At 37.0% G+C, this 13,856-nt stretch overlaps 1 protein-coding gene across 5 annotated transcripts in view; it reads right to left on the reverse strand.

Moving 5' to 3' along the window:
• cabin1 (calcineurin binding protein 1) overlaps positions 1–13,856 on the reverse strand; it is a 148,073-nt gene that overhangs the window by 96,003 nt on the left and 38,214 nt on the right. For all 5 annotated transcript variants that reach the window (XM_056246898.1, XM_056246896.1, XM_056246895.1 and 2 more), the window contains exons 17-20: positions 11,060–11,302; positions 9,671–9,824; positions 8,109–8,221; positions 5,262–5,414 (exon numbers count right to left, since the gene is read on the reverse strand). In XM_056246898.1, the coding sequence (XP_056102873.1) occupies positions 5,262–5,414; positions 8,109–8,221; positions 9,671–9,824; positions 11,060–11,302 (663 nt within the window). The remainder of the gene's footprint in view (positions 1–5,261; positions 5,415–8,108; positions 8,222–9,670; positions 9,825–11,059; positions 11,303–13,856) is intronic.

Here is a 13,856-nt window from a genome sequence, read left to right on the forward strand (position 1 = left end):
TGTCCTCGGAGCACTAATCTTACACATTCTACATTGATTAAAAAAAGAAAATCAAATGTGTTTTTAATGGTAGTATTATTTTATACAGAAATCAATTATTTATAATTCAGAAGAGAATAATGTTACATTGTCAATTAATAATGTTAATTAAAATTAAGGAAAACAAATATATTGATCTGAAATATAGCAAAATAATTTTAAATTAATTTAGGTACAATTACCAAACATATCGCAAGGTCTTTTTGTCTTTTTATTAATTTAATTAATAAACTAAATATATAAAACTATTGTCAGTGCACTACAAATAAACTGGTTCTATGCCTTTATTAAAAAAAATTATTTAAAAAATGCAATGCCTTCTGCATTTTTGTTTTGCTTTTCCCTCCATTGTACCGAAATCGTACCGAACCGTGATGTCTGAACCGAGGTATGAACCGAACCGTGACTTCTGTGTACCGTTCCACCCCTAGTGTTCATCAGCATATTCGCCAAGACGGGCATTTTGACATCATTTAGTCTGAATTCGCCCGTTCAAGCACAAAAAGAAGCGAAAGAGAACTCGATCTCTCTGCGCACACAAAAAACTTCTCACAAAGACACTTTCACGTCTTTTTGCGCTTGAATTCTTAGATTGGCAAGGCTTAAAAAACACATGCAACTGACAACACTTTGTGATGATTCTGCACTGGCCCAATCGGGACAACTTTTTTGCCACTGAATTAACCTGCCTATAAATTAAAATTTTACCAGCCATAAATATTTCTTACTAGATAAAAACTGTTCATTATTATTTTTAATAAATATAAATGTAAAAAAATAAAAATATATATATACATAATTTATTTTGTGTGTATATATATATATATATATATACATACACACAAAAAAACACAGATATCATATTAGTTAAAAAAATCTTAAAATTACTTCTTTTTTTTTATAAAATTGTATTATAACAAATAATTTATACAATATAATTTTGTCTCTGATGGTTATTTTCTCTGTCACTTTTTACAATATTAATGTTGGTCACTGTATGTACATCTCAATGAGATTTTGCAGTACACACATGAATGGCAAGTTTTGACTGGATTTCTGTCAATCTGTGAATTAGAACAGGCTCTTTTTGTCCCCCACAGGAATAACAGTAATCTGAACACAACGACAGGCGTGCAATAATATCCCCCACGCTGAGATATTTTCCATTATCAGAACCATTCGACTACAATGACGAGTGACAAAAGACAGAATTATCGATTACCCATCTGAATAAAACGCAATTTTCCCACTGGCATTATGACAAGAGAACTGAGTCTAACGCCTATAACAGGGACAAAAAATTGAGCTGATTAGTTTTGATTTATAATAACACTTACAATGTAGGATCAGGGGCCGTATTCACAAAGAATTTTAAGGCTAAAAGTAGCTCCTAACTGGCGAATTTAGGAGCAACTCCTAAAAATAATGGGCGTGTCACTCCTAACTTTAGGACTCCTAATTCTTTTCACTAAGAGTAATTCACGAAGCATTTTAGCCCTAAAAGTAGCACCTAAGTCTGGGACAGCTTAAAAGAAGTCGAGAGGGCTCCTAACTCACTAAGACCTATTCACAAAGGATTGAAGCGCATACCACCGCCTCTCGCAGTCGTCCGGGGTCCGCGACACAAGCGGGAATGCTGCATTGATCTGCAAACAAATCCTCTCCCATGTCTCACGCTTAGTTTTGCTTGATATCCCAGTGCCGAATTTCACTTTTATTATGTTTTTTTTTTCCCAGCACCAACTGGGCCAGCAGCAGTAACTGATCCTGCGTCCAGTTGGGCTTTCTTTTCCGTTTTGGCGAGTTCATAATCCACCGTCATTCAACTATTACATTAGGCTACTTCAATAGGAGCAACATTTCCTTGCTTTAAGTAGTCTATTTAGGCTAATAGGATGTCAATTAACCAAGCAAGTATTAATGCAAGTGTCGTTTTTTCATTATCAGGCAAGTGGCGGTTTTCATTGGGGTATTAGGCTACCTTGATTTAATTTAATTTAATTCACGACTTTTCTCTCTCTCTCTGCCTTTTTAGAATTACACTTCACTGGGGCCTGCACAAACATGTCATTATGCATTTCGATGACATTACTATTATTATTTTGTGACATATTTAGACATATTTAGAAGTCCTAAATCCATGATTTGTTGCGTCTGTGTTATGTTCCGCATGATGGCCCTGTCATCTAACAACCAATCACCGTGATCATTGCGAGGAAGCTCGTGTATGAGAATTGACGTCATCCATAGCAACGAAGACTCACTCTTAGTTTAGGAGTTGTCATTTTTCCTCACTCAGAGTAGGTCTAAAAGGTGCTGTGAATAACTTTTAAGAGAAAACTCCTAGCTAAAATATTTTAGTTCGATTTAGGAGTACTCCTAGTGGTAAGATACAATTCTTTGTGAATACGGCCCCAGATAAATGAAAGAAACAAAACGTGGTTAATACTAAAGAGAATAAAACTAGATTATACTGTTTGTTAATTAATTTAGAAAAAGTGGCTAAAAATCAGACAATGAGGATGAGTTACGGATGGAAACTAGCTTTTTGTTCAGCAAACCGGGATCCAGTATTTTGTAACCTGATAATGATTCTGTAAAGTAGGGCCGAAAGAATATGTAATTTTGTTGCATGTATCCTTTGTGGATTAAGCCATTCCAGAATGCACAACAACTCACTAAATTCATCCAAAATTAAGGAAAAAGTGGAGAGAAATGTTGATTTTTAAACCTACAGTATAAATGTATTTTATTCCCTGCTACTGCAAAGTATTAATTTTTTTTTTTTAAAAGCGTAGAAGTAATGCTAATTATAACAACCACAGCTAAAACCCAACATTCACTTTGAGTTTTGTGGTTGTATTTCCCTTTTGCTAAAATGGCCCTGTACCTCACAGCTCCACAGTCCAAGCACAGTTCAATATTTGCCAGTTGCCTGCAAAAACACAAGCAGCATCTACACCACACAATCTGTTTCCTCCAGAGACAGAAATAAGTACAGAACACCTCGGTATTGTACTTTGATGGTGTGTACAGCATTTCCTGTGTACAGAGCAGTGCTGCATAATGGGAGAGTGTGGGTGGCTAAATGATCAATGTGACTCTTGCTGCCAAAAGATAATCAATCAACGAAATCTTGCTGAATCAGACCGCCAACTCGCCCTGTCCAACACCCACCTACCGTCATTAGCACGGGACAGAGCTCATTCTCCAGTTTTAAAGCTTTTAGATCTTACAGACACAAAATGAGAGCGTACTACACAGGAGAGTATAGAGATGTGTTAGGGAGTAACTTACAATACTTAACTAACTGAAGTCAACACTATTAACTTAAATACATTTTTAGTAGCAGAAAGCATTTTTAGTAGTAGCTTCATTTGCAGTTAAAAGGCTTTTTTTTTTATATTGCTGTAGAGTGACAGTCACAGTTGTTTATGATACATTATTCAGTGCTGTTTAGTGGGCACAAACAATATAAAGTGAGAGAAGAGTCACAGGAGAGCTAGTCTGTTTGACCTAGAGATGGTTTACATGTCTCAGAGCCACACCTACCTATTATGTAATCGCTACGGACCAATGGTAGTTCGAAGGTGTTTACAAGCAAGGAGTTTCAAACTCCTGAAACTAACACAAAATAACTACGTTTTGGCTTGATTTTGTTCAAAACGACGTCGAACTTCAATTTCGCCTAAAGTATAACACTAAAGGGGTAGGAATCAACAGAGACCTGGCGATATGATGTTATAATAATATCAGTAACACTTTACAATAAGGTTAATTTATTAAACATTAGTTAATGTATTAACTAACATGAACTAACCATTTGTTACTGTATTTGTTAATGTTAGTTAATACAAATCCAGCTGTTCATTGTTTGTTCATGTTAGTTCACAGTGCATTAACTAATGTTAACAAGATTTGAATAAAGTATTAGTAAATGTTGAAATTAACATTAACAAAGATTAACAAATGCTGAAGAAGTATTGTTCATTCTTAGTTAATGTTAACTAATGTAGTTAACTAATGAAACTTATTCTAAAGTGTTACCATAATATCTAGGTCACAAATCAATAATACTCTGTCCGTGACAAAAAAAAATGCTTTTCAGCCTCTTTCGATGTGCTTTTCAATTTGATAGTATCAAAAATTATATTGCCATTTAACTTGTATTGTTTTTGTTCATTGTTTGCTAAATGGAAGGCTTAAAGTCCCCCTGTGGTGAAAATCCAGCTTTTATATGTCTATGTGGTGTTTTTAATATGCTTTAAGTCAAACCATGTGTAAATTCATAAGTCGACAGCATTGCTGAGTATTTTCTGCTTAAAACTGCAGTGAACCAAAGACAGTCTCAAAAACACGGTTTGAAATCGCTGGTGTTTCTGACGTCACAAACGACCTTGTAACCAATCAGATCAACGTGTGATCGTCAACCAGTGGATCTCTGAGCTGAGTGAGTGAGTGGAGGCGGGGCTCATTTGCATATTCATAGAACCACGTATACTAAATGAGGCAAGGGTGTCGAGTTACAGTCAAGATATTTTAAGGCATGAAGACAATTTTTTCAAGGAAAGAATATTTAAATATGTCATTTTGGTTTTAAGCCAGGGATACAATTATTGACTACAGGGAGACTTTAAACACTTGTTAGAAAGGTTAGTTCACCCAAAAATGATCTTTTCATTTTTCCAATCATGCTTACCATGCGAGAACTAACCTTATTAGTTCTTGCACATCAAGCAAGCACGTTTGAGCTTCAGTTTACCATATTTATATGTGAATAAAAGCCAAAATTAAACCTGTTCATCATATAAAATGATTGTGTTTCTTCAGAAGACTTGGATTTAACCACACAGTTCAAGTGGAATACTTTTACAATGTCTTTATGAACTTTAACAAGCTTGAAAATGCATGGACAGGGCTCGACAGTACAAGCGTTTCACTCACATTTGCAACTAAAAATAGATGTGTGCAAACTGAAAAATGTATTTAGGAGCATGTGTGTTTAGTAAGATTTTATCTCCCTCATCTTTGAAAAACAAGGAATCACTTGTATTCGTCATTTGCAAGTTGCCTACAATAATTGTGCATGCATAATATTATATATAATATTAACAACAAGCACTGATGAATTTCGTGCATAAAGGACATTTAGTAAGTTAACATGGTAAAATAAAATCCAGCCGTATCATTTGTGTGTGTGTGTGTGTGTGTCCGTGTGTTACCTGTGGGGCAGAATGGTCCTCCAGGTATCGGGCTTTGCTCTTCTTGCTCGGGTAAGCGTACATGCAGAAGAAACACTGCTCCAGTGCCGTCTCCAGATCCTCTTTATACGGCAGCTTCTCCTGTCCTGAGAGCGTCTCCCGCAGCACACGCACCTGAAAACACAGACAAGAACAATCATTACACTGCATAAGCTTTTCTTTTTTGAAGGCAAAATATTTAGCTAAATGGTGCAGTGCTGTGCATAGCTGTTTTTAACTCAATTACACAACTGTTGAAAACAGTAGCGCTGCTTCATAGTTTTGTGGAAACTGTGATTATAGAGAATTCTTTGATGAATAGAAAGTTCAAAAGAACTGGAACAGAACAATATTTTGCAACATTACAAAATGTCTTTACGGTCACATTTAATGCATCCTTGCTGAATAAAAGTATTAATTTCTTTCTAAAAAAAAAAAATCTTACTGACCTCAAACTTTTGGTAATGATGTATATAAATAAGTGTTAGTGTAAAAGAGTTTACTGATTTATTAGCTGTATTTTATATAAACGTATCTGTTAAAGATTCATTTTGTCCCTGAATTACTGTCATTTAGACCAGATAAATGTAAAAGAGTTCTGTAACACTTTATAATAACTGCATGCTATTAATCATTTGTTAAGCATGAGTAAACAGTTAATTCATCATTTATAAAGCATTAATAGACATTAATAAGCAGTTTATAAATACAGCTATAAACGCTGTTTTTCTTGATTTATAAGCATATCTATAATGCTTTTAATAATGGTATTTTCATACTTTGTTAATGATCAATTAATAATTTCTAAATGAAGTATAGCATTATTTACAAACCAGTTATTTAAGAGTTGTCAGTCATTCATAAGATCACTTAGAAAGTGTAAGTAAATACAGGTAGTTATAAAGCATTTAGTAGTGGTCAGTTAACTATTTTGTGAGCTAATCTAAAGTGAGGACTATTCATGCCTTGTAAAGCATTTATAAAGGAGATTTGAAGGCGCATCAATCTTCTAAACAGTAAAATGTAACAAACACTACACAGCGATACAGAACATGGAAATATTTAACAGCCTTTAAATCTCCTTTATAAATGCTTTACAAGGCATGAATGGTCCTCACTTTAGATGAGCTCACAAACATAGTTAACTAACCACTACTAAATGCTTTATAACTACCCGAATTAACCCTGAATTACAGCATAAATACATGTTAATAAAGCATTTATTAACACACTAAGTAACCATCACTATATGTCTGAATAATAAGATTTATGAATGTACATTTAAATAGTTTATTAATCATTTACTTACACGTTCTAAGTAATCTTATGAACCACTGAAAACTCTTAATTACTGGTTTATTAAAAATTCAAATTATTCATTTAGAAATAATAAATTGATCATTAATAAAGGATGAAAATACAATTATCAAATAAATTATAGATATGCTTGTAAATCAAGAAGAGAGCATTTATAGCTGTATTTATAAACTGCTTATTAATGTCTATTAATGCTTTATGAATGATAAATTAACTGTTTACTCATGCTTAACTAATGATTATTAGCGTGTAGTTATTATAAAGTGTTCCCAAGAGTTCTTAACATCTGTTTAAAAAGTGTCAAATGTAAAAGGGTTAGTTTACCAAAAAATTCTGTCATTAATTACTCACCCTCATGTCGTTTTAAACCCGCAAGACTTCCGATCATCTTCAGAACACAGATGATGATCTTTTTGATGAAATCTGAGAGATTTCTGTTCATCCATTGACAGCTACTCAACTACCATTTTCAGAAAGTTCATAAAGAGATCGTGAAACTAATCCATATGAATTAAGCGGTTTAGTCCAAATTTTCTGAAGAGACCAATCGATCGCTTTATATGATGAACAGATTTAATTTAGGCTAATAAACATCTTTATTTGTGTTTCGAAGATGAACGAAAGTCTTATGGGTTTGGAACGACATGAGGAGGTGAGTAAATGATGACAATGTTTTCATTTTTGAGTGAACTGTCCCTTTAAAGGAGTAGTTCACTTTTAAAAAAACTTTTGCTGATAATTTACTCACCCCCATGTCATCCAAGATGTCCATGTCTTTCTTTCTTCAGTCGAAAAGAAATTAATGTTTTTGATGAAAACATTCCAGGATTTTTCTCCATATAATGCACTTTACTGGGCACCAAACGGTTCAAGGTCTAAATGACCGTTTCAGTGCAGCTTCAAAGGGCTTTAAACGATACCAGACGATGAATAAGGGTCTTATCTAGAGAAACGATCGGTCATTTCAAAAATAAATAAAAAAGTTTAAGTTTTATAGGCACAAATGCTCGCCTTGCGAACTCTCCTGTTCGAACTCAATGACTCGAAAAAAGATTCATTCATTTTGATGAACGAGTTCGAACAGGAGAGTTCGCAAGGCGAGCATTTGTGCCTATAAAACTTTAACTTTTTTATTTATTTTTGAAATGACCGATCGTTTCTCTAGATAAGACCCTTATTCATCGTCTGGTGTCATTTAAAGCCCTTTGAAGCTGCACTGAAACGGTCATTTAGACCTTGAACCGTTTGGCTACCATTGAAGTCCATTATATGGAGAAAAATCCTGGAATGTTTTCATCAAAAACATTAATTTCTTTTCGACTAAAGAAAGAAAGACATGGACATCTTGGATGACATGGGGGTGAGTAAATTATCAGCAAAAGTTTTTTTTAAAGTGAACTACTCCTTTAAGGAATGATTAAAATAGTTCAAAAATACACATGACAAAAGGTCCTGATTACAGAAGCATAGAAACATGTTCCAGAGAGATCGGCATGATATGACAACACTCACAAAAAACTTGAGCAGAGTGCCATCAGAGTTGCAGCACCAGGAGCGCCGGCCCAGGTATTCATGTGCCGTGTTCAGGAGCATGAGGGAGGAGGGCAGCAGTGGAGTGTTATCCTCTACAGATCACACACACACACACGGCTGGCTCAACAACACCGTCAAATACTAATACATACTAAGGTTATCACTATACTTAAACGTACACCATGTAACTTTTGGCCCTCTATGGTTTTAAAAAAAAAGGATATTGTTTTGGTTGTACTTTGGCTCTGTGTGACTGTGCGGATGAATATGGCCCTTTACAATAGATGGTACTAGCCTGGTTAGTTGTAACTGAGTTATGGTCTGGCAAAGCGTCATAGACAAATCATTTCCAGAGGGGCGTCACCAACGGACGTCGCGGATAGACCTAAACCCAATCAGAGCGATGAAGGAGATGACGTTTTCCGATATAAGCACATTTTTCGGCTTATATCTCAGTCAATCTTTGATCAATATTCCCAAGACTCTAATCGTTCGTAGTGCTGGACGGGGCCTTTCGAACGAGCCCACCCCCGAGGTCCAACTCGCCCGGCTCCCCGAGTTATAGCCGTTCGAAATCGGGGGTCCCAGCGAACAGCGATCCGGTAGGGGGCATCCCCGAGGCCCGCCACTCTATCGTTCGGGCAAGGGTTCCCCTGGGACCTCCTCCCCCGAATTTGAGCTCTCTGGGTCTTTGCGTTCCAGAGATACGAGCGATTTTCTTCTGAGATCGTGACATCACCGGCGTCCGCAATTTTGCAGCGCGTCCGATGGTTTTCTGCTAATATCTCCGTGAAAACACCACCAAAAACTACAGACCTTATATGGTTCTTTTCAGCTCAACTAGATGGTCCCAACGAGCTCGGTGCTCGTCGAATCCGTGTAGTATGCACCGAAATATTTGCGTAATAGACGGTATTGTCTATGAGTTCGAGCATGAGCGCTCTTGTAAAATTTGGTTGCAATCTGAAACATCACCACTAGAGGCCGCTAAAAGTTACATAGAGCACCTTTAAACCAGAGACAAAGAGAAAAAAAACTCTCATTGCTCCTGACTCAATGACTTTTATAACTTTAATTAGGATTAATCTATATATCATTTATACAGTGAAGACTATGCAGTGTCATTTTACATTTAATTACTTTATTCAAGTTCTGTGCCTGAATACTAAAAAATATTAAATTGAACGAAAAACCTTAAAAACTAATTTGTATCTTTGTTCAGTTGTATTTATTTGTGGTATTGGTAATTTATTTATTCTTATTTAACTAATGACTGTTCACTTGTCTTCAACAAGTGTTTGCTGTGGTAACTAAATTAGAATTGAGATTTGTAACATTTCACTAGTATCTAAAATGTTGGTGTCATAACCTTATTTACTTGAATTCAAGGTGGAAAAAAACAAAAACAAGAACTCATATAATTGTTTTGTTAAAATATTGGCAGGGAAAATACAAATTTGACCCACTGGCCCGACCAGACCAATAAAAGAAATCTGAAGTGTTGAGCCCTGTTTAATGTTGTTATCTTTCTTTATTCACACCTTCATCATCCTCGTCTGTGATGTGCTGTCGCAGCATGCAGTCGAACGCTGCCTCCTCCTGTTTGATGAGGTGGTACAGCAGAATCCATGGCAACAGTGATGAGAAATGAGCCTCTTTGGGGTCATCAGGTAAGACCATGCTGTTGGCTATCAACTAGAGAAGGAGCACACACACACACACACAGTAGTTAAAACCTGAGAAAAGTGATCATGTAGATACAAACGCTCCCGGTAAAGGGTTAGTTCACCCAAAAATAGTCATCCTAGGTGTATATGACATTCTTCTTTCAGACGAATACAATCGGAGTTATATTTAAAAAATGCCCTGGCTCTTCCAAGCCTTATAATGGGAGTCAATGGTATATTTTTTTGTAAGTACATCAAAGAGCATCTATCTGTGATAAAAGTGTCCCAAGCGGATCTGCGGGGGTTAATCCGTTTAATCCCACCGGTCACAATTTTTTTTCTTATTTCTACAAGCTCTAAAAATGTTGTTATTGGCTTTGGGCAAGAAATTCAACTTTTAAATTAAAAAAATGTATTGTCCTTGATTAAAATCTATTAATGTCATGTAAAGTGTGAAAGGTCACATGACCAGATCAGTTTACCTCTTGCTTGCACATCTAAAAGAAGATGTCTTCCTCAGACTACTACAAAAAGTAGTATGTAAAACATCTTAATTAACAGATAGAACTATCATATTTTGTACATATATTCTTTAAAGGGTCTACTACTGATATATTTTGAGAATTATACCCCTGCATATATATTTTGCTCGTAAGACGTGTAAATTTGTTAACGGTCACAACACAGTGCTTCAATTGAAAACAGGTTTTGGCTGTTATTCCTACACTGAACAAAATTATAAACGCAACACTTTTGTTTTATCCCCCATTTTTCATGAGCTGAACATGAGAAGTGCTCACTAACACAGATTTAGTGAAAAACATTTGAGAGAAATACGCCTTTTGGGTACATAGAAAAAGTCTTAGATCTTTGAGTTCAGCTCATGAAAAATGGGAGCAAAAACATCCATATTTAAGAAAAATATCCATATTTAAAACTTTATCGACTAAAATAACTAGCTTCCGGCAGGCGGCCATATGCAAGTCGACTTATGCCAAGATAGTAATATCACTCCAGAAGGCCTTTATTAACCTCCGCAGAGCCGGTTGGGACACTTTTATCACGGATAGATGCGCTTTTGATGGACTTCCCAAAATGTACTCTCATTATAAAGCTTGGAAGAGCCAGGACTTTTTTTTTATATAACTCTGATTGTATTCGTCTGGAAGAAGAATGTCATATACACCTAGGATGGCTTCAGTGTGAGTAAATCATGGGCTAACTTTCATTTTTGGGTGAACTATCCCTTTAATCCACACAGACCTGAATGAGGTTGTTGGCGAGGCGAGGCAGGTATGTGGAGCGCGGCGTGAGACAGAGAAGCTCAGGCTTGTCAGTGATGCAGATTTCAATGCCCTTCAGCAGGGCCGTGATGGTTGAAACCCACTCCTCCTTGGCAGAGGGGCTGCTGGGTAATGAAGAGTTCAAGTGCTGCAAGGCCTCGTTGAGAGACACTTCAGATGTCTCAAAGCAGGAGCTGAAGTCTTTCAGTCGCAGCAGGGAACTCTGGGGGGGGGGGGGAACAAAGATGGATGTGGAGTCAACAGGTTAAGTGTCTGAAAATGCCACACTTTTGTTGAATTAAGGGGTTTAGGAAATGTTCGGTCAAGCATGTCACATTTAAGACAAATGGGATATCGCACACTTTGAGTAAAGCTAGTCATTATTCCAATAATAACTAGCTTTTAACATGCTGGCTCTATCATTTTGAGCTCTGATATGAATCCAGATAACAAGGCTGCGTTTATGAGACAATCCAGTAACACTTATACTTGTATATTGCAGAATAAACGCAATCAAAAAGCCTTATTATATGCATTATGTATTATTCACTACCATTTAAAAGTTTTGTTTTTGAAAGACCTTTTGAATGCTCACCAAGGCTGCATTTATTTGATCAAAAATGCAGTAAATACTGAGAAATATACTAATTTTAAAAATCTGTTTTCTATGTGAATATATAGTAAAGTGTAATTCACTCCTGTGATCAAAGCTGGATTTTCAGCATCATTACTCCAGTCTTCCGTGTCACATGATCCTTCAGAAATTATTCTAATATGATGATTTCATGCTCAAAAACTTATTTTTTTTACCAAGAGGAGTTTTTGGAATCTAGAAATCTCTTTTTATCACTGCATGAATCCAAAAATACTGTCAGCAGTCTGCAGCCAAAAATAGTTTAGGGACTAAAATGTCCTGTGGAGATTTCGGACTTATTTTGAAGATTTGTTCTGTAATATTAAAATACTGAAATTAAAAGTGTAATAAAATAAACACTTAAATCATGTGTATTTTGGATGTTTTCTTTGCACTAGTCTGAAAAAGACTAAATAGCACTAAATCTCCAAATAGACTTGTGCATGAAAAACCTGTTTTTGTCTTGCTTTAAATACCATATTTTCCGCACTATAAAGGCTCGTACACACCGGGACGAATATCGGCGCGCGTTATTCGGCAGCGTTTTTCAACGCGTTTTTTGTGTTCACACCCAAGCGATTTTCGCTGACGATGAGCCGAGTGAACATGCAAATTCATTCCCTGACATTAGATGGCGCCCATTTGCTCTGCAATACCACTCCATAACATTCTCTTTTATCAAGATTTTTGTTGTCGCTGTCGCGTTTGTCATATAGTTCTTTATGCTCCGACACCAACGAGACCAGCAGCTCTACATTCATCTTCCTCGTCTTATTTCTTCCCGGCAGTGTAGACTCTACTTCGCGTATATCTTCTTCGCCGTTACGTATGTGTGCTCGGCAAGACCGTTTTGTGTTTGAGCGCCCCCAAGTTGTGTTTAACTGTTACTTCAGAAGCTCCAGACACGTGAGCAAAAGCGCCAATCTCATTGGTCGGATAGTTTTTGACGCAGCGCGTCAAACTAAAAAAACTAACCCGAGGCGTTTTTTTTTTAAATGACGCTTTTACGTGTGGCGTTTTACGCGTCGGTGTGCACACTCACATTGGCGCCCTTTGTTTAGTCACGAGGCGTTAAACGTCGGCGAATATCGCGCACGAAATTCGTCCCGGTGTGAACAGGCCTTAACGCGCACCGGATTATAAGGCCCACCTTCAATGAATGACCTATTTTAGAACATTTTTCATATAGGGCGCACCGGATTATAAGGCGCATAAGATACTGCAGTCAAACGTTTGACTGGGTTCGCGTTATGCATCCACTAGATGTGCTAAAGGGAATGTCAACAAAACAGTCAGATAAAGTCAAACTTTATTAAGCGTTCTAACAACTCCGTTCACTCCCATGGTAACGTTGTTCAAACGTTAAAGGAGAACTCCGGCAAAGTCCTTTTAGGCAAGTCATGCCACTCGGCCGCCATCTTGGCAACGCCTCCGGGCAGCTATTTCGGACTAACAAGACCAGGCTCCTATCTAAATGAATGGGCAGAGTCAGAACTGCAGTTTCACTGGTCACCGGGAGATAAAAACTGCATGTATAGAAACAGCAGTAAAATATGATAAAAATCGCTGAAAAAGTTTGATGACTTCGCCCCAAAATAAGGTTTAAAACGCCTTTTCCCCACAGGTTACACTTTTACTACGCATGCGCAAGGGTTCTCTCCCTCGGTCGTGCGCGCTACACGGTTTGAAGCACAGTATGTGCGAGCTCTTGTTCGCTTGCTCTAGATTCCGGGAGATTTGAACTAATTTGCGGGCATCAGGGAGCCGCTATAAATATGCGGTAGACACTTGGGGATGTCTGATATTTACACAACTCACACATACACTGCATATCAAATCTGCCGCCTTTTCAAACAGTAACGTATTTTGCGCTGTCGCAAACCTCAACTGTGCGCATGCGTCGGTGGAACCAGACGATAGGCTTAAATGTTTCCCGGCTTGACTGTTAAAAGCAGACGATTGGCTTTCCAGCGGGAGGGGCGGCACATGTGCATACAACCGCCATCTTTGGCGTTACGGGTTTTCCCTATATAGTAGTTGTATTAAGGATTGATAAAGTGGCATGTCTCTATATAAATAATCTCTGACTCCGGTCAATTTTAACATTGAGCTCATTTTTTGTAAATTTGGAGTGCTGTCAGTA

Source organism: Rhinichthys klamathensis, unplaced genomic scaffold, assembly GCF_029890125.1.
Source record: "Rhinichthys klamathensis goyatoka isolate OS25496 unplaced genomic scaffold, OSU_Roscu_1.1 h1tg000040l_1, whole genome shotgun sequence".
Taxonomy (NCBI): Eukaryota; Metazoa; Chordata; class Actinopteri; order Cypriniformes; family Leuciscidae; genus Rhinichthys; species Rhinichthys klamathensis.